Raw genomic sequence first — 24364 nt, 5'->3', positions numbered from 1 at the left:
AGAGCTTTTGATAAAATCCAACATTCCTTCATGATAAAACCCTCAAGAAATTAGGCATCAAAGGGAAGTACCTCAAAATAAGAGCTATCTCTGACAAACCCACAGCCAACATCATACTAAATTGGAAAAAGCTGGAGGCATTCTTCTTGAGGACTGGAACATGACAAGGATGCCCCCTTTCATCACTCCTATTTAACATAGTACTGAAAGTCCTTGCCAGAGCAATCAGGCAAGAGAAAAAAAATAAAACGCATCCACATAAGAAAAGAAGAAGTCAAACTGTCTCTCTACACAGATGACATCATTCCATATCTAGAAAACCCTAAACACTTTGCCAACAGGCTCCTAGAACTGATAAACAGCTTCAGTAAAGTTTCAAGAAACAAAATTAATGTACAAAAATTAGTAGTTTTTGTAATTCAAGAAACAAAATTAATGTACAAAAATTGTAGCATTTCTATATATATATAAAACATCAATAATGTTCAAGCTGAGAAATCTCAAATTAGAAATCTCAAGTTAGAAAGACCTCAAATTAACGATCCAGCTTCACACCTAGAAGAACTATAAAAACAAGAATGTTTTATAGTTCATCAAGAATGCAATCCCATTTACAACAACAGCAGAAAGGATAAAATACCGAGGAATACATCTAACCAAGCAGGTGAAAGATCTTTACAAGAAGTGCAAAATACTGTTGAAGGAAATCAGAGATGACACAAACAAATAAAAAAACATTTCATGCTCACGGACTGGAAGAATTAATATCAGTAAAAAGGCCACACTTCCCAAAGCAATTCATAGATTCAATGCTATATCTATTAAACTACAAATGTCATTTTTTGCATAATTAGAAAAACTATTCTAACATTCACATGGAACCAAAAAAGAGCCTGAATAGCCAAAGCAATTCTAAGCAAGAAGAACAAAGCTAGAGATATCACATTACCCAACCTCAAAGTATACTATCAAACACCTACAATTATTATCTGATCTTCAGAAAATTTGACAAAAATGAGTAAGAAGGAAAGAATATTTTATTAATAAATGGTGCTGGGATAACTGGCTCACCATATGCAAAAGAATGGTATTGGACTCCTACCTTTCACTGTATACAAAAATTAACTCAAGATAGATTAAAGACTTAAATGTAAGACCTCAAACTACAAAAATCCTAGAAGAAAATCTAGGAAATGTTCTTCTTGACATTGGCCTTAGCAAATAATTTATGACTAAGTCCTCAAAAGCAATTGCAATGAAAACAAAAATTGACAATGGATCTAATTAAAATAAACAGCTTCTGCACAGCAAGAGAAACTGTCAACAGAGTAACGAGGTAACATACCAAATGGGAGGAAATATTAGCAAGTTATGATTCTGACAAAGGCCTAAAATCCAGAATATATATGGAACTTAAATCAACAAGTCAAAAACAAACAATCCCATTAAAAAGTAGGCAAAGGACGTGAACAGACACTTCTCAAAAGAAAACATACAAGTGGCTAACAAACATATGAAAAAATGCTGAGCATAACTAATACAGAAATGCAAATCAAACCACAATGAGATACCATCTCACTTGAGTCAGAATGGCTTTTGTTGAAAAGTCAAAAAATAGATGTCGGTGGGGCTGTGGAGAAAAGAGAACACTTAACACACTGTTGGTGGGAATGTAAATTAGTTCATCCACAGTGGAAAGCAATTTGGAGATTTCTCAAATGACTAAGAATTGATCTAACATACCACCCAGCAACCCCAGTACTAGGTATATACCCTAAGGAAAATAAATTAATCGCTCAAAAAACATATGTACTTGTATGTTTATCACAGCATTATTCACAAGAGCAGAGACATGAAGTTAACCCAGGAGCCCATCAATGGTAGATTGGATAAAGAAAATATGGTAAATATATATCATGGAATAGTACACAGCCATAAAAAGAATGAAATTATGTTATTTGCAGCAGCATGGATATAGCTGTAGGCCATTATTCTATGTGAATTAATGCAGGAACAGAAATGCAAATACCACATGTTCTCACTTATAAGTGAGAGCTAAGTATTGTGTACACATAGGCATAAAGGTGGGAATAAGAGACACCAGAAACTACAAGAGAGGAGAGGGAGGGAGTGGGACAAGGGTTGATAAACTACCTGTTTGGTACAATGTTCACTATCTGGGTGATGGGTTCCATCATACTCTGATATGGTTTGGGTCTGTCCCTACCTAAATTTCATGTTGAATTCTCATGTGTTGTAAGAGGGACCTGGTAGGAGGTAATTGAATCATGGGGGCAGGTCCTTCCCTGCTGTTCTCATGACAGTGAATAAGTCTCACGACATCTGATGGTTTTAAAAAGGGGAGTTTCCCTGCACAAACTCTCTTCTCTTGTCTGCCACCATGAGAGACATGCCTTTCACCTTCTGCCATGATTGTGAGACCTCTCCAGCCATGTGGAACTGTGAGTCCATTAAACATCTTTCCTTTGTAAATTGCCCAGTCTCAGGTATGTCTTTATTGGCAGCATGAAAACAGACTAATACATACTCCAAACCTCAGCATTACATAATACACATTTGCAACAAACCTATATATGTACATACTGAATCTAAAATAAAAGTTAAAAAAACTTTAACCCTGAATTATTTAAATAAACAAATAAATAAGATGTTAAAAACCCCTATAGGAATTTAAATATGACATAAGTGATTTTTTTTCCAATGACATAGAAATCTATTTTTACAAAGAGAGTTGAGAAGTAAAAGAATGTATTGGTGTTTCTCCACACAATTCTTGAGAAAAACTTTTGCTAGTGTTTGGAAACAACTCCTGGAGATAAACCAGGTTAATAAGACTTAATCTTCAAGCAGAGAGAGCCAATTTATTGTGTTTCCAGAGTATAATAGCAATATTCCTCAAAAACATGAAACTTCTTTATTGCCCTCTGTGTCCCAATGTGTCTATCTAAAGTAGCTTCCCCTGTTCACTCCATCCCATACCTGCCCCAATTATTCTCTATAATATTATGCTGTTTCACAATTGTCATATAAATCACTACTGTCTGAAATTATCTTTTCAAATGTGTATTGGCTCTCTCCCTCCATTAGAATAAAAACTTTGTAAGAAAAAGGGCACTGTCTTGCTAATTTAGACTATGCAGGCACCCTCACACATGCACACACAACTTGTAGAAGAGTGATTTTCAAATATTGTGTTCAATAAATACATGAATTAGTAAGTGAACAAAAGTCACCAAATAATGCTGTAATTTTTTGGAAGCTAGAAGGGAGAATCATTTGCAGGTAATTACCTCTGCATTTATCAAGACGCAGCTTCCTAGTAATATAATAAATTGGTATTCTGGATCTTAACTCAAATGTAAGTTCAAGAAGAAATGTCACCTGAGCCTTACCATTTCTGAGTGATGATACAATGTAAGAGATTTTTGAACCCCCTGAGGTAAAGATGAGACTAAGATACAGCTATTTTTCCTGAGACATAGCCTGAAACAGTGAGATGCCCCTTTTTTTATTCTATCTTCAGTGCTTCAGCCCACAGTTGTTCTAACTCTACCAAGAGAACAATAATTATATTCCAGTGACAGTTATGGAAAATAAACATTATAATGTATCATATTTTAAAAGCCCCTTTTCATTTCTTTCTTTCGTTTGCTTTTAAATTAAAAATAATAATTATAGATTCACCACAAGAAGTTGCAAAACAAAAAAAAAGTACAGAGTACAGGAACATTTCTTGTACCCTTCATCCAGTTTCCCACAATGGTGCTATTTTTAAACCATGAATATGGAAACATAAAGTAGGATCTAATCTGTCTCAATACCTACCAAAATGAGAATAAATCTCATGCCATTTTTCTTCATTTGCTCAATCAGAAGACTGAGGTTTTGAAAGTTGGCACTGAGGGTGAAATCCAGCTTCCGGTTCATGTAATCGATGTCTACATGCTGGACGTCCTGCAGAAAGAAGCAGCAAGGTGCTTGGAACCCTGCAGAAGGTGCCCTGCAGGTCACACTAACTGCTCTGCCAGGCCCCTGGTCCTGCTACCTGCCTGCCCCAGTCCAGGCCCCTCTTCATTCCTCATCTCATTACTTCCCTCTGCTGACTTTTCAGTTATGCAAATTGAAATTGTTTTCTGATGCCTGCATGCAGTTCACCTGTGCCCATCCTTCTCCTTCTGTTTCCCCAGTTGGAACTCTATCCCCTTTCCTTTCCTCAATTCATGTCTTTCCTACTCTTCAAATCTCAAACTCAGTCTATCAAAGTTCTAATTGAAATGTTCAAGGGTAGAAACTGGGACTTTCCTAGGAAACAAACAGGATTGTATATCTGGGTTTTTTTCTACAGTAAATATGGCTGATTGAAAACTCTCAATAAACTAGGTACTAAAGGAACATATCTCATAATAATAAGAGCCATAGATGACAAACCCACAGCCAATATCATACTGAATGAGCAAAAGCTGAAAGCATTCCCCTTGAAAACCAGCACAAGACAAGGTTTTCTCTCTCTCCACTCCTATTCAGCGTAGTATTGGAAGTTCTGACCAGGGCAATCAGGCAAGAGAAATAAATAAAAGGGTCAGGCGCGGTGGCTCATGCCTGTAATCCCAAGCACTTTGGGAGGCTGAGGCAGGTGGATCACCTGAGGTCAGGAGTTCGAGACCAGCCTGGCCAACATGGTGAAACCCCGTCTCTACTAAAAATATTTTTAAAAAAAAATTAGCTGAGCGTGGTGGCCTGTGCCTGTAGTCCCAGCTACTCAGGAGGCTGAGGCAGGAGAATCACTTGAACCCAGGAGGCGGAGGTTGCAGTGAGCCGAGATCGCACCACGGCACTCCAGCCTAGGCAGCAGAGGGAGACTCTGTTTCAAAAAAAAAAAAAAAACAGAGACAGAGAGAAAAAAAAACAAAGGGCATTCAGATAGGAAAAGAGGAAGTCAAGCTATTCATATTTGCAGATGACATGATCTTGTATCTAGATACTAGATCTTGTCATATAGACAAGATCCTATATATAAAACTCCATCATCTCAGCCCAAAACTTTCTTAAGCTGATAAGCAACTTCAGCAAAGTCTCAGGATACAAAATCAATGTACAAAAAACTCTACCGTTTCTATGCACCACCAACAGTAAAGCCTAGAGCCAAACCACAAATGAACTCCCATTCCTAATTGCCACAAATAAAATACCTAGGAATACAGCTAACCAGGGAGTTGAAAGATCTCTACAAGGAGAACTACAAACCACTGTTCAAAGAAATCAGAGATGACACAAACAAATGGAAAAACATGCTCATAGATAGGAAGAATCGGTATCGTTAAAATGACCATACTGCCCAGAGCAATTTATAGATTCAATTCTATTCCCATTAAACTACCGTTGACATTCTTCACAGAACTAGAGAAAATTATTTTAAAATTCATATATGTAACCAAAAATGAGCCCGAATAGCCAAGGAAATCCTAAGCAAAAAGAACAAAGCTGGAGACATCAGACAATCCCACTTCAAACTATGCTACAGGGCTACAGTAATCAAAACAGCATGGTACTGGTACAAGAACAGACACATAAACCAATGGCAAATAATAGAGAACCCAGAAACAAGACCATACACCTACAACTATCTGATCTTCTACAAAACTGACAAAAACAAGCAATGGGGAAAGGACTCCCTATTCAATAAATGTTGCTGGGAAAACTGGCTAGCCATATGTAGAATGGAAACTGAGCCCCTTCCTTACACCAACATACAAGAACTACATTATTTTATAGCTTTCTTGAATGTCTAGATTTCTCTATGCAGTACCAACCCAGGTTTCTGCACATGAAACTTGCTCAAACCATGATAATTGAATAATAACTAAAGTGGTTAATATTTAGTAAAAAAAAAAAAAAAAAAAAGAAGAAGTTGCTTCTTTTTAGCCCAAAGGGATAATCACCTGCATTGCCATATGACCCCAGGTGAAACTTGTTTGGTAAAACAGAGACTTGTGCATAAGCCAAAATTTGGAAAAGAATAAACCAGCATGTTATTAACGTTGATTACTTTGGTAAGGTATATCAATGGATTTTTTTCATCCTGTAATTTTCCTATTTTCTAATTTCTGTTTGATAAGTATATAGTATTATACTATATACAAAGAAAAAAATTCAGCCTGGATATATCAAGTTATCTTTGATAAGAACATCATAGCACTTCTAATAAAAAATTAGCCGCAAATTCCTGTAACTGATTACACCTCGGGCTGAGTGAGGGTTTCATACATAGGGAATCTGGGCTGCCACCATTGCATCATACAAACTGGAGATTTCAGCATCATTCTCGTATCCATAGCGACTCAACTGGAATCCCAAGGCCCAGTATGGAATCATTGCTGGCCGACCGATCAACTAGAATAAAAAGAAAAATGCATCCAGATGGACTTCTTAGGGAAGAAAAAAGGTAGTTGACTTATACTTGAATCAACTTGAGTGTTTCTGCTAAGTACTGTCTAAGAGGCCTCACCCAAGAAAGATAAGAAAGTACAATAAATGTGGAGCAACTACGGACATGCAGAATGATAGAAACATTGTAATTGGAGTTTTTTTATATTCCAGAGTTTTCATTCTAGGAAACCTGAGATTTGCTGGTTATTACTGATTAGCAATTCTTAGATAGGCTGTTTAGCAAGTGAGGGACACATGGGATATTAATGTGGCTTTATAGAACCATAATACTAAAATATGATTTCAGCAAAGGCAGTAATAATCTAGTAGTGACACTCAAGGGTCAAAAGAAAAAACTGCCTTATCTCAGTGCTAATAATGTGGTAATAGCCAGTAAATATTTGACAATATATTGATGGACAGAATGGCTTCTAACCTCGGTGTATTGCTGAGTTACAAGTTCAGGGGTTGGCCCCAAAACAATGTAGAAGTCCAAAATTCCTCCGGTGGTGCGGTATGTCAGGGCAGGGGTGGGCTGTAATGTCACATCTGTAAGAAAAACAACATACATGAGGCACATCCTTGGAGGTGTAAATCACCCAGATAGAAAACCTGCTCTAAAATTTGCTTTCTTCACACTCTCTCTTTGATACCTGCCTTCTCTAGAAAATCTCTCATTCATTAGAATCAGAGGTGTATTTGCAGGTACCACAAATGTAATATGCAACCTCAACTGCTTTTATTACTCCGTGAATAGGAGCCAAAGTTTCATAGTAAAATACGCTATGCCAGAGTAGGAGCCATAATTGGTCAAAATTCCACGCTTAACACCTGATCCAGAGTTCTTAATAAATCTTGAATAAATAGATGAATAAATGGAAAGTCAGTTTATTTGTTCCATTTCCCTTGCCCCCTGAATGCCTCTATTTCTATTGATAATCCAGGTCAAAATAGAGTGGTTACAGCTGTTTCTGGTGGTGCACGGGAGCTGTGCCTCTGCCTTACCCATGGCATTGCTATTTAGCAGGAGCACTCCATGGGCACTACCATCCTCCTCCAGTGCCATGTAGTAAGGGTGGACACCATAGGAATTCTTCTTGTACTGGGAGTCACGAGGGTAATAAACAAAAAGAAAGTTCAAGATATTGTTTTCATACCATAACCCAAACAGCAAACTCTTACTCATCATTAAAGATTCAGCTCAATGTCATGTCCTTTGTTGGGCCTTCCTTGACCCTCCCTTCTACTCCAAGTTAAAAGCTGTGTCTTCCCCACTTCATGCCTTCCTCATTTACTATTATTTAATTCAATGATATATTGTTACATAACACAGTGATTCCACTGTGCTATCACTATTTCCACATCTATTTCTCTCACTAGCCTATAAGCCTCTGGAGAGCAAAGAGAGTGTCTTATTAAATCTGTAGCTAAGCACTTAGCAATGTGCCTGACACATAGAATATATTAAGTAAAAGTTTGTGAGATAAATAAAATCCATAATTGACAGAGGAAAAAATATATATATATATATATATGCCTTTTCAGGACAAAAGAAGGTGACATATGGCCTGTTACAACTGAGAGCAGAATATAAGATGAAGTTGATGAGTAAGGTATCATATATAAGCATAAGGATTAAAAGAGATTTACATTGAGAGAAACTGATTGCTAAACTTATTCCATTGTCCCTACCGCAGGTGGCTCATCGCGAGCAAACATCCCCCATGTGTTCCAGGTCATGTTTCTTCTGAAAGTCGTGTGCTCAGTTTCCCCAAAGCCATAGATGTACTGAGAGGGCAGACGCGTAGAAATGGAGAGAAACATGTCATTGAAGGTGAAGCCAGGGAGTTGAGAATCCCAACTGCAACACAAAAGCAGACCACGCTGAGCTGGAGACCACTGGCCAGAGCTACTTGGAATGTGTTTGGAATGTCTAGTTGATTCCAAAGCCTCCTTAATTATTACAGGTTCAAATACTGTGACATGACCCAGAGGTCATAACAATGGCCCTGACTCAGGACCAAAGTTCCATGTTCACATTTCTGTTCTGTGGTTTGTCAGACTGAGATCTCCTTTTCTGGGTCCTTGAGAGCAAGGGCCATGACTCATTCTTCTATTTATTTCAAGTTCTCAGTGCCTGGCTTATCGGCTTGAGTAAATATATAAATAAACAAATAGGGTAAAAGCAAACTTTCCAACAGAAAAATGTGAAACTCTTAGAACAATGTCTCTTGAGTTAGTCAAAGGACTTCTTACCAAAGAGGGCAACAGAGAGGAAATCACTCGCATAGCCAAAGAGAAAAGACATACACAGGAAGGCAAAGGTGCACACACAGGTGACAGCTTCTACTGGGACAGGGAACCTTGCCCCAGGCAAAATCCAGAGCTTCACTTCATTCTATTCAGCAGCAGGACAAGAGATGGGAGATGACAATTCCTTTTATGCTTAACATTGTGAAAAGGCTTGAAGGCTTCTGTGTCCACAGAAGCAAACATTACATGAAGTTATTTCTTTCTCCTTTTAAACATTTGCCCCTCTTTCTTGCCTCTTATTATTTCTTAATGAGACATAATATGGAACTCATTTGTATCTTAGGTTATCTACTGTACTTATTAAATAGAGTTTTCTGTTTTACTTAAGAACAATAAGTAGAACATGTATTTTTCTTTCTCTGAAATCAAACAATACTTCATTTCTTTAAACTTTGATTATCTTTGTTAACGACTAACCAAAAACAAATTACCCATTAAAGCATGGGAAACATAGATATACTCTAACAAATGCACACGTATTTCCATAGCGTCTCTGAGATTAATATTTCACTTGAATTAACTGCAACCACTGTAATTAAATCTAGAACTACTCTAATTAGAACCAAATAAATAGTGCTTACATCACAGTGCTGGAGTTTTTGCGTTGGATCTGGATTCCAAAAGGATTGTTCTGAATCCTGACATCATACAAACGGTTTTCAGGGTCACCAACTGGTTGGGGAGGGGTGTTCAGTGATACTGGAACCTCATACCTTTTATTACTGGGGTCATAGATCTGGCAAGAAGAGAGAAGAAAACTTTCTGGTAGGGTCTCATACCTAAAACCCCTCATGCCACCCCATATAATTCAGTTTCCACGTTTTTGACCAGTTTGTACCATATCAGTAGGCATCAAACATCCCCAAGCAAATGGGTGTGAGGCCTGCCTGCCCACTGTGCCCCATACAGATGCTGAAGTTCAAAAATGCCTCAGTAAAACCCATTCAAAGCCAAAGAGGGCTCTTCCTCTAAAGAACTTGTGATAGAAGGGGATAGAATTTCATAAATAGAATGTGTGTGTATATGTTTGTAAGTGCGTGGCATGCAGACATGTATGTGCATAGAACTGTGTAAATTTGTATGTGTGTATGCATGTTAGGAATTAGAGAATTGAGTTTTCATGTGGACTCTGAGATCTCCTTACTGGTTGAGCTTCCAGATGTTGCACAGCTTTCCCATTCCTAAAGTTTCTTTTCTGTATCCACCCCTTGTTCCTACTTACCTAACAGGACTGACATGTGGGAAGAATAAAAGGAATGAAAAATGTTATGCAAGGACAAGGAGTATCACCATTATGAGTGACTATCCTCTTCCTCATATTATTAGCCCCAAATTTGTGGTTAGGTGAAGGTTTTCTTTCTTTCTTTCTTTCTTTCTTTCTTTCTTTCTTTCTTTCTTTCTTTCTTTCTTTCTTTCTTTCTTTCTTTCTTTTTATTATTATTATTTTTAGATGGATTCTCACTCTGTTGCCAGGCTGGAGTGCAGTGGTGCGACCTCGGCTCACTGCAATCTCCACCTCCTCCGTTCAAGTGATTCCCCTGCTTCAGCCTCCTGCGTAGCTAGAACTACAGGCGCGCACCACCACACCTGGCTAATTTTTTGTGTTTTAGTAGAGACAGGGTTTCACCATGTTGGCCAGGATGGTCTTGATCTCCTGACCTCACGATCACACACAGGTAGATCATACCTGCACATTGGTTAAATAAAATATTATTAAAATTAATTTCACTTTTCAAATATACATTTAAAAATGTGTCTACTGGAAAATATGTGTGGTTCACACTGTATTTCCAGTAGACATATTTTTTAAGTGCGCATAGCAGTAGGTCTCAAAGTTTGGTCTCTTGACCTGCAGCACCAGCCTCACCTGGGAGCTTGTTAGAAATACAGATTCTCGAGGCCAGGCATGGTGGCTCGTGCCTGTAATCCTGGCACTTTGGGAGGCCAAGGCGGGTGGATCACCTGAGGTCAGGAGTTCGAGACCAGCCTGGCCAACATTGTGAAACCCCATTTCTACCAAAAACACAAAAAATTAGCTGGGCGTAGATGCGGGTGCCTGTAATCCCAGCTACTTGGGAGGCTGAAGCAGGAGAATCGCTTGAACCTGGGAGGCAGAGGTTGCAATGAGCCGAGATTGTGCCACTATACTCCAGCCTGGGCAACAAGAGTGAAACTCCATTTCAAAAAAACAATAAGAAGAAAAAGAAATTCAAATTCTCAGGCTAGGCCCCAGCCTAGGTCTACTGAATTGGAAACCCTAGGGGTGAGGGCCAGAAATCTGGGTTTTAAAATGATTTGAAGGTGATTTTGATGCATGCTGCAATTTGAGAACTACTGCTAGAGAAAATAATTCTAATAGTGCAATTAAGTTAATGCCTCTCATATGAGTTTGCCACAAAGCAGATGCATTTTTCTCAGGGCTAAAGGATGATTCTTTGATGATGTTTGTGACCTAGAATACTCATCATTATAGGGAATTCACGGTTCTCATAGATCTAAGGTCACATCCTGGCTCTACCGTCTACTTTATGACCTTTACCTCTCTACAGGCCTTAGTTCCCTCATCTGTAATATGAGGGATTTGGATAAAAAGCTGTTTCAGCCAGGCACAGTGGCTCATGCCTGTAACCCCAGCACAGTGGGAGGTGGAGGGAGGTGAATTGCTTGAGGTCAGACATTTGAGAACAGCCTGGGAAACATGGCAAAATCCTGTCTCTACAAAAATTAGCCAGGTGTGTAGGCTCACACCTATAGTCCTGGCTACTTGGGAGGGTGAGGTGGGAAGATGGCTTGAGCCAGGGAGGTGGAGGTTACAGATTGTGCCCCTGCACTCCAGCCCTGTCTTGAAAAGAAAAAAAAAATGTTTTAATTGTTTCAATGACTTCTATCCATACTGAACCATAAGTTAAAACTCCATATTGAGAACCAGAATCTGCAACATGGGCCTTACCTTGACCTGCAGCATGGTTGCTGTGTGATAGATCACATTCAGGCGGAGGAAGCTGATCTGTGCAGAGAGAGAATCAGAGGCAGCAGCAGCAGCAGCAGCAGCTGACTCAGAGGCCATCAGGAGGGAAAGGTCTGCAGTGATGCTGGTGCTCAGATACTGAATGTCACTAGCAGCATAATTAGGGATGGTGTCATAGTAACAGGTGGGCACTCCAGGAGTAGATGTGTCCTGCAACAACAGGAGAAAGTCTTGCTTAGCCTCTGATACAACACTGAGGCTGTCATTCCTGAAGAAGTTGGTTAACACAGACTAAGTCTCTGATACCATGTCCATGGTTATGGATTGAATTATGTCCCCCAAAATAGATGTTAAGTCCTAACCCTGATACCTGTAAATGTGACTATTTGGAAGTAGGGTTTCTGCCATGAACAAATTAAGATGAGGTCATTGGGACAGGCCCTGATCCGGTATTACTGGCATCTTTATTAATAAGGAAAATTTGGACACAGAGATAGACATGTACACATGTGACTATGAAGACAGAGAACGGGGTGATGCATCTACAAGCGAAGAAATACCCTCAAAGTCCTCAGAAGGAACCAGCTCCACTGACACCATGATCCCACTTCTAGACTCCAGAATTTTGAGCAAATAGATTCCTGTCGTTCTATGCCACTCAGTTTGTGGTACTCTGTTATGGTAGCCCTAGCAAATGCACACATCCATTTTTTAAACACACACATTGACCTATAATGAGTGAACAGTGACAGAGCAGCAGAAAGTTTGATCTAGAGACAGAAGCCTCCAGGCAGGCAGGGTTCTACTCCCCGGGTCCTTATTGCCTCCCATGTAATCTAGAGGAAATCACTTGTTCTTTCTAGTTTCCATTTTCCCTATTGCTCAAATAGAGAGGAACAGCCTGACCTTTTGCTTCCTGCTTGTGTTCTGCAACAGACAAAACAAGATCGGTTAAAATATGCAATGCAAAATGCATACCCAATGTATATTATTATGTTTAAAATTGGGTTTTTAATGATATGGTTGGAGTGGCAATGAAAATGGCAATAAACTTCTTCTGATCTGGGATATCTGGGGAAAATATTGATGACCTATCATGTAGAGTTGGCAAAAGGCATGTTGCACAGTGTCCTGGTTTTCTTCAAGCCACAGACATTGGAAGAGTGTTTTCTAGGTACCTAATTACCTGTGGGACAGTTTTTACAACTTCCTAATCTGTTTCTGGTCATTTACCTCCCAAAGACACCCCCGCTGCCGACAACTCTCCTCAGAGGCTGTTGGATCGTCAGGGTAGCAGTTGAACTTCTCCAGGTCACTGACAGGAAGATTCCACCTAATAGAGAATTCTTGTCCCAGTACCAGTCCTTGGAGATCAGTGATGGTTACCACCTGGGGAAAGAGACAGTCACAGTGACAAAGGAAGGGAGGGAAAGGCACCCAGAAAGAGTTCTTGGCTGCAAGTCTGGAAGTCAGGACAAGGGGATCTATTCCTTCCTCCAAAACCATTTTGCCATGAGATATTTGGAACTTGGCTGATTCCTGGGCTTTCTCACTTCATGGAGTCATTGTGGAAGTGTTGGATGGGAAGGGTTTTCATCATGCTAATGAGTGCAGATCACAGGCAGGACTGTCATTGTTAGGCTTACTGTCCTCTGGGTGTGATGCTTATCAATTTAATAAAGGTAGTAATAATAACAATAGCTAAACTTTATGGAGCATTCACACAAGCCAAGACTGTGACAACCACTTAATAAGCATGATCTCCATCAACCCTAGAGAGCAGTTCCATGCTGTCAATGTTATGACTATCTCCATTTTACAGAACAGAAAACTAAGATACAGAGACACCTAATACCCTCAGAGCTGAGATTGGAGCCCCATTCTGCCTAACTCTAAAAATCAAACTCTTACCTTATGCTATATGTCTTGTCAGCATGGAAAGGGGCTGATCTAAGAAATAATGAATTTCCCAGACCTTGAAATATTCAACTAACAATGTAAGGGAATCATTCAATAAGAGCAAAACTGGATTACTCCTTGTGTTACTCCACTCACATTTTATTAATGGCATGCAAATAGCCTAAAACAGTAAGGACAAATTTCAACTGTTTCTCAAAGAGATTCTCCCTTCAATGAGAGGATAAATGTGTAAATACCCATTGTACAATCTATTCACTATGTCACAGCTGGGATCAGAGTGTCTCATTTTAAGTGTGCCCAGAGAAGAACTTCCTTCTCTCAGGGTTCCAACTCCCACCAACTTCTACAGAGCCCTGATACAAACAAAGCAGAGAGGTCCTTCTTTAGCATGCACATGTTTCTCCTGCATCCTCCCTGTGATGTGTTGGACCTCCCAGCAAGTCAGTTGTGTCTGATTGCCCACGGTTAAAAGCAAAGTAGGGCCGGCTGTCAGAGCCAGGGCCTCTGGAAAGGACCCTGCAGAATGGAAGGCTCTCTTACCTTTGTGGAAGCATTGTAGACAACGCTTGGGCTGGAGGTGGCGACATTATTCAGTAAGACGGTAAAATTAGCTGGCTGTTTGTCCATTCCCAAGATTGTGATATCTGTAAACATGAGGTTGTCAGTGTCCGTATAATTATTATTTATAATCTTTGCTCGTAGATGGTTCTGGGAGGGGGGAAGAAAAAGTCAGATTAGAAACCAGGTACTTCAGACTCTTATTATCCCTAAATACCAGTCAATGTCTCATTTTCTGACATCCAAGCTGTTTCCTTTTCTTTGTAGTTTCAAATGTTGCTAGGTCATCATCCCTAGGGAACTCGTTCACTCAGACTCTTATCAATCTTAAATTTTTAAAGTAATATTTCATCTTCCCTTTGGTTTGCTGGTTCTCTACTGATTCTATTACTCAGAAAATTTGTCCCTGACACTGTAGAATTTTCAAGCAGACAAGATAGGTACTCACACAGTAAATAAAAAGATAACGAGACTCGTTGGCACACAAAGATAGACATACACATATACACCAAAAGGGTCCAAGTAAGTTTTTCCTTTTATTTTACTAATAATGATGATAAGAGCTAAGAGTATTTGAGTGTATATTATGTGCCAGGCACTATGCTAAGCATTTTACATGTATTATTTCATTCAGTTTTCACAGCAGACTATGAGGTTGAAGCTATAATTACCCTGATTTTTCAGATGAGGAAACTGAAGCACAGAAAATTAAATAACTTATTTAGGGAACAAAGGTGAAACAGTTGAGCTATGACAAAGAAGAAGGTAGAAATTAAAACTGAAGAAAAAAGTGGCAGTTTGATAATTTAAAAAAATTAGAAGTCCCATACATATATGCCCAAATGATTTTTTACAAAGACAGATTTTTCAACAAAGATGTTGGGGCAACTGGACATATACAGGCAAAAGGTCGAACCCCAACCTAAATCTTACATGTTATGTAAAAATTAACTGAAAATAGATCACAGACTTAAAAGTAAAGGTAAGACTATATTTTTTTTAAATGGGAGATAATATTCAGAATCTAAGACTTGGCAAAGAGATCTTAAACTTGACATCAAAAAGCACAATCTATAAGGAAAAGAATGATAAATTAGATTCATCAAAATTAAAAATATAAATATATAGATGGTAAATAGACATATGAAAAGATGTTCAACATCATTAGCCATCAGAGAAATACAAATTAAAAACACAATGAGCTATAACTACACATCAATCAGAAAAGCCTTAAAAAAAATAGTGACAACATCAGATGTTGGCCATGATGCAAATAAATTAGATTACTCAAATGTTGCTGGTGGAAGTGTAAAATGGTACAGGCATTTTGGAAAACAGTTTGGAAGATTATTATAATACTAAATATGCACTACCATAAGACCCAGCAACTGTACTCTTTGGCACTTATTACAGAGAAATAAAAACTTATGGCCAGGCACGGTAGCTCACGCTTGTAATCCCAGCACTTTGGGAAGCCGAGGCAGGCGAATCATGAGGTCAGGGGTTTGAGACCAGCCTGACCAACATGGTGAAACCTCGTCTCTACTAAAAACAGAAAAATTAGCCAGGAATGGTGGCGCGTGCCTGCAATCCCAGCTACTCAGGAGGCTGAGGTAGGAGAATCTCTTGAACCCAGGAGGCAGAGGTTGCACTGGGCTGAGAATGTGCCATTTTACTGCAGCCTGGGTGACACAGCGAGACTCCATCTCAAAGCAAAACAAAACAAAAAAAAACTTATGTTCACACCAAAACCTATACATGAGTGTTAGTAGCAATTTTAATCTATTTGTAGCAGTTCACAACTGGAGCCAACTCAGACACTCTTTAGCAACTGAGTGATTTTTAAAAGGTGGTACATCCATAACTTGGAACACCACTCAGCAATAAAATGGAGCAAGCTGTTGTCACACGCAACTTGGATGGGTTTTGAGGGAACTATGCTGAATGAAAAAACCAATCCCAAAGATTGCAAACTGTTTAATTCTCTTTACAGAACACTCTTGAAAGGATACAATTATAGAAATGGCGAACAGATGATTGGTTGCCAAGAGCTGAGGAGGGATAGGGAGAGAAGCAAGTGGACATGCTGTTAAAGGGCAGCAGGAGAGATCTTTGTGCTAATGAAATGTTCTGTATCTCGACAGCATCAATGCCGGCATTCTGGTTGTGAGATTGTGCTATAGGTTTATACGATGTTACCATAGGAGAAACTGGGCAAAGGGTATATGGGAACTCTGTGCTAGTTCTTACAATTGCATGGGGATCTTTAATTATTTCAAAATAAAAAAGTTACTTTAAGATATATATTATATCATATATATATAATATTTTATATATTCTATATCTCAAAGTAGATCCATTTTTATAGATATAGATGTAGATACATACACACACACACACACACACACATATATATATATTTAAAAGAAAGGAGAAATAAGAGAGAGAGAGACCGCCTCAAAAGAAAGTTCTGCCTATACACGAACAGGCTTCTAAGAAAACCACGTCAGAATTCCCTCATTTTCTGCTAGCCTTGCTGCTTTTTATTCCTCAGTACCCTTGGGAAATAGATATGAGGCAAATGATGTTCTGTATCTTCCAGCCTTTGAAAATCACTGCTTGATACCTGTGCCAAAGGCCGAGTTTTACCTGCTACGAAGGAGAGCCGTTATGGAAGAACCTTAAAAAGGTGCTACACCACTCACTAACCCACCCACACCTCATATACACTTGCAAACGTCACAAAAGGCACATCTTGGAAGCCAGCACCCATCACATAAAATGCAAAGGCAATCGTTTTGTTTTGTTTTGTTTTTTCCCAGGGAAAAAAAGTTCTGCACGGAACTCATACCGGTTTTGTAGCAGCTTATAAGCCTGACACACATTAAACACTTTCATGTTCATTTGATTCCTTTTTGGAATCATGACAGTAAAACTCTGTCTCTGAGCACATAACCATGTGTCTATATTAAACTAAAATTTCAAAGAGCCATCACAGCAAGGAACATACGCTGTGTGTTCCTCAAAAAAAGTACTTACAGAGGTAACAGAGAAATCATATAGAATATACTTCTTTTCAGTTACAGCATCTAGAAAAGAAAGAGGAGTACCCATTACTATGAGAAGCCATGCAGCTGGGAAGTCCTGCTCTTCTCTTCATTTCATCTGGAATTCCTTTACCAACCATCTAGTTCTGCTCATCTGAGTTCTGTGCATTTTTTTTTTCAAACTTCTGCAAATATTTCCTGGACCATTTTCTCTAAATTCACATGTCAGTCTGTGGCACCATTTCACTGGCATGTAAAACATTTTGATTTGCATTATAGTTATCTACATATGCATTGTATCTAACCTGCTGGATCATGAGTTCCTCAAGGTCAACACAATACATACTAATTCCATGTAGGACAGGATTTTTATATAACCACATAAGCTCATGTGAGGTGTTTACATGGAAACCTTACAGTGAAAAGACATACTATACAAATCAGATATTTCTTCCACAAACCAAAGCAGTATTTTCCAAAGCTATTAAAAAAGTGTATTATCTGTTATTAATAATAATGTCCAAGAAAGAGAATAATTAAGCTAAATGCAATAATGTCCGTTGCTTTGGTAGAGTCAGTAACACATAATTTGTGCATTTGAAGTCTATTTTAATGCATTGTGCTTGGCTAATGGAATTTTCAGAATGGATTTTAACCCATTGATTCTAAGCTACAGATGTAAACGACAGTGCTAGTAGGACTAGTGCCATATTGGGCAGCCTGTGATGACTAATTTTCAGGGAGAATCACAGCGATCCACAGGAATGGTGTCTTGAGAAAGTCTACCTTTAGATACACCGTCATCCCAGTACAGCTCCCCCTTCGCTTCTCTCTTATAGTCCAAGGCGATGATGAGTCCCAGGGAATTCCTCCGGCTGTAAAAGAGTAATTCCCAGTTTCAGCGAATGTAGATGAGATGGAACTATGTGAAACTAGCCGCCTTCATGCCCCAGGGACAGATAATCCAAGAGTCTACACCAGAAACTAAGTAGATGCTGATATTGGGTGGACACATAGGAGCTGGGTGTGGGCAGGCAGCAGGGATTGATAGTGAGTGGACATAAAGGGAAGGGTGGACAGAGGCAGTTCCTACTGAAAACTGTTTGGGTTGCAATACATAATATCAACAATTAGCCTTATTAGGTGCTTAGCATGTGCCAGGCACTCTTCTAGTGTCCCACACACATTATCATTTATATGAATTCATTTAACCTTCATAATAACTCTACAAAGTTAAACTGTCATCATCTCCAGTTTACCAATAATAAAAAGAAGCACAGAGAAGTAAGTTGCCCAAGGTAAACACAGCCAGTATGTAGCCCAAACCAAGGCTTGAACCCAGGTTCTGTAGAATCTGAGCTCTTGACCCCCAAACAATGTTGACTTCCACGTGATAACTTTCATCTCCTATTTAGCTCAAATTCTTTCACACAGTAGGGAATATACATAAAGACAGTTTCTGGCTATAGGGAAACTGACTTACCCCTTGGCTCATCCACAAAAATCCCTATTTGTCTTTCTCATAATGCCCTGCTCCATTAGAGCACCAGAATAGTCATACCTTAGAAGAGTGAGGAGCTTACCTGGCTTCTGTGGTTGTGTTCGGCTTCTGAGTGGGAAATATGTAGCCCCCTCGCAGATGAAGTCCTATCTTATCACCTGCGAGAAGCATATTCACCAACTGCTTCCTCCATAGGATGGCCACTCCCTAATCAGCAACAAAAACAATAGACCAGGTAATAAGTTGTTTCAGCTAGGAGGGGCCTTAGATATCATGTCGTTCAGTTGACATATTTTAAAGAAGAGACAAACAGAGACCCCCAAAATGAAGTGACTTGCTGAAAGCATATGGGTAGTAGAGGGCAGAGCTGACACTCCAACCCCCTTTATTTATTTACATTACATCAAGCTGTCATTCCACACCTGGGCTTCAGTTTCTAGGCTATCACAGCCAAATGGCAAAGCCTAGTCCTGATAGCTACACAGTAGCCAGGTTGATATAATGAATTTCCATAAACTTACTCCAGTTATTCAAATTATTTATCATACATTTGGAAAGGCCTTCTGCTATGGTCTGAATGCCGGTGTACCTCCAAAATTTATATGTTGAAACTTAATACCCAGAGTGATAGTATTAAGGGGTGGGGCCTTTTGTGAGGTGATTAAGTCATGAGGGAGGAGCAAGGAGGTGCCATCATTGAAGCAGAGAGCGCCTTCACCAGACACGAAATCTGCCAGCACCTCGATCTTGGACTTTCCAGCCTCCAGAAAAGTGAGCAATAAACTCGTGTTGTTTATAAATTGCCCAGTGTAAGGTGTTTTGTTGTGCCATCCTGAACCAATTAAGATGCGTTTCTCACAGAAAAAGGACCACAATCAACTAACTGTAAATCTTGTACTATTATTCTATGGCAAGCTTCCAAGACTGCTGCTTTAGAATTGACCTCTGCTAGAGGCAGGTCTCTGAACCAACTGGGGCTGCCTTACTTACTGTCTCATAGTCATACCAGGTGGCATCAGGTATGTATGCTTTCACTTCGTCCACACCCTAGGTAAACAATAACAATAAGTAGCATTAGCATACCCCACTCTACAGTTTACAAAACACCTCCAAGCATCATTGCATGTGCTTATCTGAACAATCCTGAGAGATGGTTGAGATCATCCCATTCTACAAAGGAAAACACAGACACTTAAAGGTTGAGCAATTTACCCAAAGCAGAATGTAGCTAAAAATGATTTGTTCTGCTCAACGCTGCTGCACTTTCTAAGAGAAGCAGAGAACATCCATTCACTGAGTTAGTCACATAATTTGACAGTTAGGAGGACAGTGAGCCAGCCAGGCCCCAGGAAAGTCTCCCAGCAGAGCTACTGGTTGGTTAGCAGGACCTGTCATCAGATGGTGTGGCTAAAACACCAGCTCAAAGGGCCTTTGACATGGGTACATTGGCGATATTTCATGTCTACAAGCAGATCAGCATCATCCTTCTGATCCTTGCCCCACACTTTGCCACTCACCCCTGCTTCCAATCACACTTAATAGGATACACATGGTCCTTCAGAGTTGGACTTCAGAGCATCACCTTCCCTTTGCCCAGCATTCCTCTCTCCCTCCCTTCTCGTCTCCACAGGTATTCTCTCTTTGAAGCCCAGCCTAACCCAATTCAAGAGCACACCCGCTCTGGACAAAGGAAAATACAGACAGATGTTCAGCACACACACCCCAAAGTATTTAAAGCCATTGTTAGTGCTGCAGCCATATGCCTAAGGACTTAGGCTTTAATTTTAAGGCAATTTTACAACATGAAAATTGTTTTGTTTGGGGCAGTAGGACCAAGATTACTAGTTTTTTAAAACTTTCCAAACTTTCATGATCTCTCTCTCATTTATATTCATATTTTGATATAAATGCAGTCACAGATACTCAGAAACCAACTCATCCAGCTATAGAACCACGAGGACAAGCACAATACCCCCTTTCATTGTTTAGATTATAAACATACTTCATATAAAACAGGCGTGATGAGGAGTCCGGGTCCCCATAAGAACTGCTCATGCACATCCCACGTGGCTGAGTCCTGGTAGAACCTAGTAAAGAGGTAGCGCAGTGAAGGCAGGTGAAGTCTCCAAAACAGGACAATAGCACATTATGTAACAAGATCCTAACTAAGCTTGCTACCACAAACAAAGTCAAGTGAAACTACAAATCAGAAAGGGAGTCTTTGAGAATCAGGAAACTCACTCATGTACAAGGGGCCTTGCCACCGTCTCTCCCTGGGTGTGAGCACGGTAGAAAAGGGTATAGAGATAGGGCAGCAAGGTGTAGCGGATGTTCAGATAATGTCTGGAGGAACTCAGCAGCAGGGAATCAGCACCAAAGGCAGCAGGATCCTGGTCCTGTGAGAAAATGGGAAGGAAGGGCTGAATATTTCTTTCCATCATAGTTGAGAAGTTCTCTTACAATAAGAAGCTTTCTCAGATGAAAGCAGCCACTTCCTCCAACTTGGAGAACATCAAAGCATTTCTAGAACTGAAAAGATACTGATCCTACTCCTTCATTTTATACATGAAAAAACAATATTAAGGATTATATGACTTTCCCAATGGAGAATTGCAAGCAAGTGGCAGAGTTTAAATTTGGTGTCTATCGGCCGGATGAGGTGGCTCACGCCTGTAATTCCGGCACTTTGGGAGGCTGTGGCAGGTAGATCACGAGGTCAGGAGATGGAGACCATCGTGGCCAACACAGTGAAACCCTGTCTCTACTAAAAATACAAAAATTAGCTGGGTGAGGTGGCACATGCCTGTAATCCCAGCTACTTGGAAGGCTGAGGCAGGAGAATTGCTTGAACCAGGGAGTAGGAGGTTGCAGTGAGCTGAGATCGCACCACGGCACTCCAGCCTGGCAACAGAATGAGACAGTCCAAAAAAAAAAAGTTGATGTCTGTCCTCTGAGGGCAGTTTGCAGCATCCCCAGAGCGAAATGGAAGCCCCACAGAGGTTGCCATGGAGATAAAGTGGGACTTGCTCCCTCCAGGTTTGTTCCAATTTATTTCATATGTTGAGATTTCTCATAATATTTTATCTGGAAAATAATATAAGTTGTACAACTACTAAAAAAAAAAAAATCCATTGCCTTATAAGCCACAGTGCCTGCCACCATGGTCTGTAATCCACCATTTCCTTTTCATGTGCTTGTATGAATTTTAATTTTAACATTTTATGTCCAGTTTAATCTGTAATGTTTCCACCATCGACATTTGTTTTATTTTCCCTATCCCAAAGACTATGACCGCTATTTGTTCTTTGACATACGTTGTGCAAATAAATTATGAAGATGTTTTTTAGCAGATTTTATCCAAGAGTAAAAAACCCTTTAGAAGAAAAATCTAATTTTCCTTGGACCCAGAGATGGAAATTTTCCATCAATGGTCGGCATTCATTTTGTTCATTTCTCAAGTAATTTGGAAGATGCGAAAGATAAACACATCATCTTTTGACTTGTCATCCTATACTGTGTTACTGCGAATGAGTTTTGGATAAAGTTACCTGAACTTTTCTTTTTCTTTTGCTCCCTAAGAGGCCCATGTCTCCCCTCTAAATAGAATGATTCCATGAGACCACTCTAGGAACCCAGCGTAGGGCTCATGAAAACCCTGAGGTCAAATATTAAAGAGAATAACACTCCACAGCCTCCATCACCCTGGTTGTCAACTGAGAAAGTCCAGAGCTGTGCTGCCCACTATGGTGGCCACGAACCGCATGAAGCTACTGAATGCTTGAACTGTGTTTATTGAGACTGAGGAAGTAAACTCTACATTTTATTTGATGACAGTTACTTTAAATATAAATCTTAAAACTGAATCTGTGTAATTTTTGTTTCCATTAAACCAACTTTATTGCTTTGGTAGAATAGCATTTTACTTCAACTGCATACAAAAAATCTTAGCATACAAATTGAGATATACTACAAGTGTAAAATGCATACCAAATTTTGAAGACCTAGTAAAATGAAAAGGATATAAAATAGCTCGTTAATAATATTTTGTGTTAAACACAGGTTGAAATGATAATGCTATGTAATACACACACACGCACATCTATGTACACATATTGAGCTATATAAAGTATTTTTAAAATAATGTCCCTGTTTCTTTGTACTTTTTTTTTGAGACAGAATTTTGCTCTTGTTGCCCAGGCTGGAGTGCAATGGCGTGATCCTGGCACACTGCAACCTCTGCCTCCCGGGTTCAAGAGATACTCCTGCCTCAACCTCCCGAGCAGCTGGGATTACAGGCATGCACCACCACACCTGGCTAATTTTGTATTTTTAGTAGAGACAGGGTTTCTCCATGTTGGTCAGGCTGGTCTCAAACTCCCAACCTCAGGTGATCCTCCCACCTTGCCCTCCCAAAGTGCTGGGATTACAGGTGTGAGCCACCGTGCCCAGCCTCTTTGTACTTTTTAAATTTAAACTGACATATGTGGCTGTCCTTATAATTTTATTGAATAGAGCTAGTTTAGTCAAAAGAAAACATGTGTTTAAACCTAGCTTCCTGGGTTATCTGAGTGCCCTCATCTATGTAAGTCTTCCAGGACATGGCTGCATGAAGAGCACCCACCCACCTGCTCCCAGCCACCTGCTTAGACATTTAGAAATAATTCATCTCTCTCCAGATCATAAGTGGCCAGAAGAGCCCAGGGATAAAATACTTTGAAGGTTTGACTGTTAACCCTTCCTGGGTTAAAGACAAAGTCAAGAGCTGGAGCTAAAATGATCATTAGGAAGTTATTCTAATGAACCTATTAAGAGTTAAACCACTCAATTGAAAATATTTCAACTTAAGATTACTTTATTAAAAGAAAGGATATCTCACCCTACTTGCTTCTGCCATCATCATAACCACCTCCTTAGGGGGGACTTTGAACCCACTTCTATGTATTTGCCCATCAAAACTACTACTTTGGGTGGAAGATCCTAAAGGTGGAATGAGTCATGAGAAATAGTTGGTAAGTCCTCCCAACTATTCATAGAAAGGTAGAATGTTTCAACAAGGTGAAAGAAATTTTAAGATCACTGGCCTAAGCCTCTTTAAATTCTTTCTCCTTGCTCCTCCATACCTATGAGGGATTTCCCTTGTATTAATTGAAATAAAATACCAACAAATTCCAATTGCCCTATCTTATATAAGATAGTAACAGAAGTGATGGCAGCACCATAGCAACTTTAACAAATCTTCTCACTTTGTTGGTGAGTTTCCAAGAATAAAATCATTCAGTATGTACATACCCCTTCCAATGCACCCTCACCTTGATTGATACCCTGCTTTTTAAGGCTATGATACAAGACTTTTTTATCCTTCTTCTGCAGTTAGTGCCAACCTGTAGTACTATTTTCCTCAAATCCTCTTTAAGAGCCAGTAGATTAGCTAATCCAAAAAGTTTCCATCACTTCTCTTGGTGACCTTACCCTGAACCCAGGCCCATTGTGATTCCTTGGTAGTGGATAAAATGCTCCAAGCTGCATCCACCTTCTGCAGAGCTCCTCTGTGACATTGTTGGTATAACCACAGATGTTGGCACCTACCTGGAGAATTAACACACATACAAG

The 24364-nt window shown here is 39.6% G+C and overlaps 1 protein-coding gene across 2 annotated transcripts in view; it reads right to left on the bottom strand.

The window, feature by feature from the left end:
- MGAM (maltase-glucoamylase) overlaps window positions 1–24364 on the bottom strand; it is a 246667-nt gene that overhangs the window by 45729 nt on the left and 176574 nt on the right. Inside the window, exons 16-31 of one of the 2 annotated variants that reach the window (XM_065542691.1) lie at window positions 24224–24340; window positions 20996–21150; window positions 20757–20841; window positions 19745–19801; window positions 18837–18961; window positions 18040–18128; window positions 17246–17295; window positions 14189–14356; window positions 12962–13117; window positions 11711–11938; window positions 9342–9496; window positions 8140–8308; window positions 7453–7549; window positions 6884–6996; window positions 6286–6411; window positions 3847–3975 (exon numbers count right to left, since the gene is read on the bottom strand). In XM_065542691.1, coding sequence (XP_065398763.1) covers window positions 3847–3975; window positions 6286–6411; window positions 6884–6996; window positions 7453–7549; window positions 8140–8308; window positions 9342–9496; window positions 11711–11938; window positions 12962–13117; window positions 14189–14356; window positions 17246–17295; window positions 18040–18128; window positions 18837–18961; window positions 19745–19801; window positions 20757–20841; window positions 20996–21150; window positions 24224–24340 — 2019 coding nt within the window. Of the gene's footprint in view, window positions 1–3846; window positions 3976–6285; window positions 6412–6883; window positions 6997–7452; window positions 7550–8139; window positions 8309–9341; window positions 9497–11710; window positions 11939–12913; window positions 13118–14188; window positions 14357–17245; window positions 17296–18039; window positions 18129–18836; window positions 18962–19744; window positions 19802–20756; window positions 20842–20995; window positions 21151–24223; window positions 24341–24364 lie in introns of those variants that run through there. The other variant, XM_065542689.1, reaches the window with a different exon arrangement.

The sequence above is a fragment of the Macaca fascicularis genome, chromosome 3 (assembly GCF_037993035.2).
Source record: "Macaca fascicularis isolate 582-1 chromosome 3, T2T-MFA8v1.1".
In the NCBI taxonomy this organism is placed as follows: domain Eukaryota; kingdom Metazoa; phylum Chordata; class Mammalia; order Primates; family Cercopithecidae; genus Macaca; species Macaca fascicularis.
Note: the sequence above shows the minus strand (reverse complement) of the source record. Positions and strands in the feature narration are given on the sequence as shown.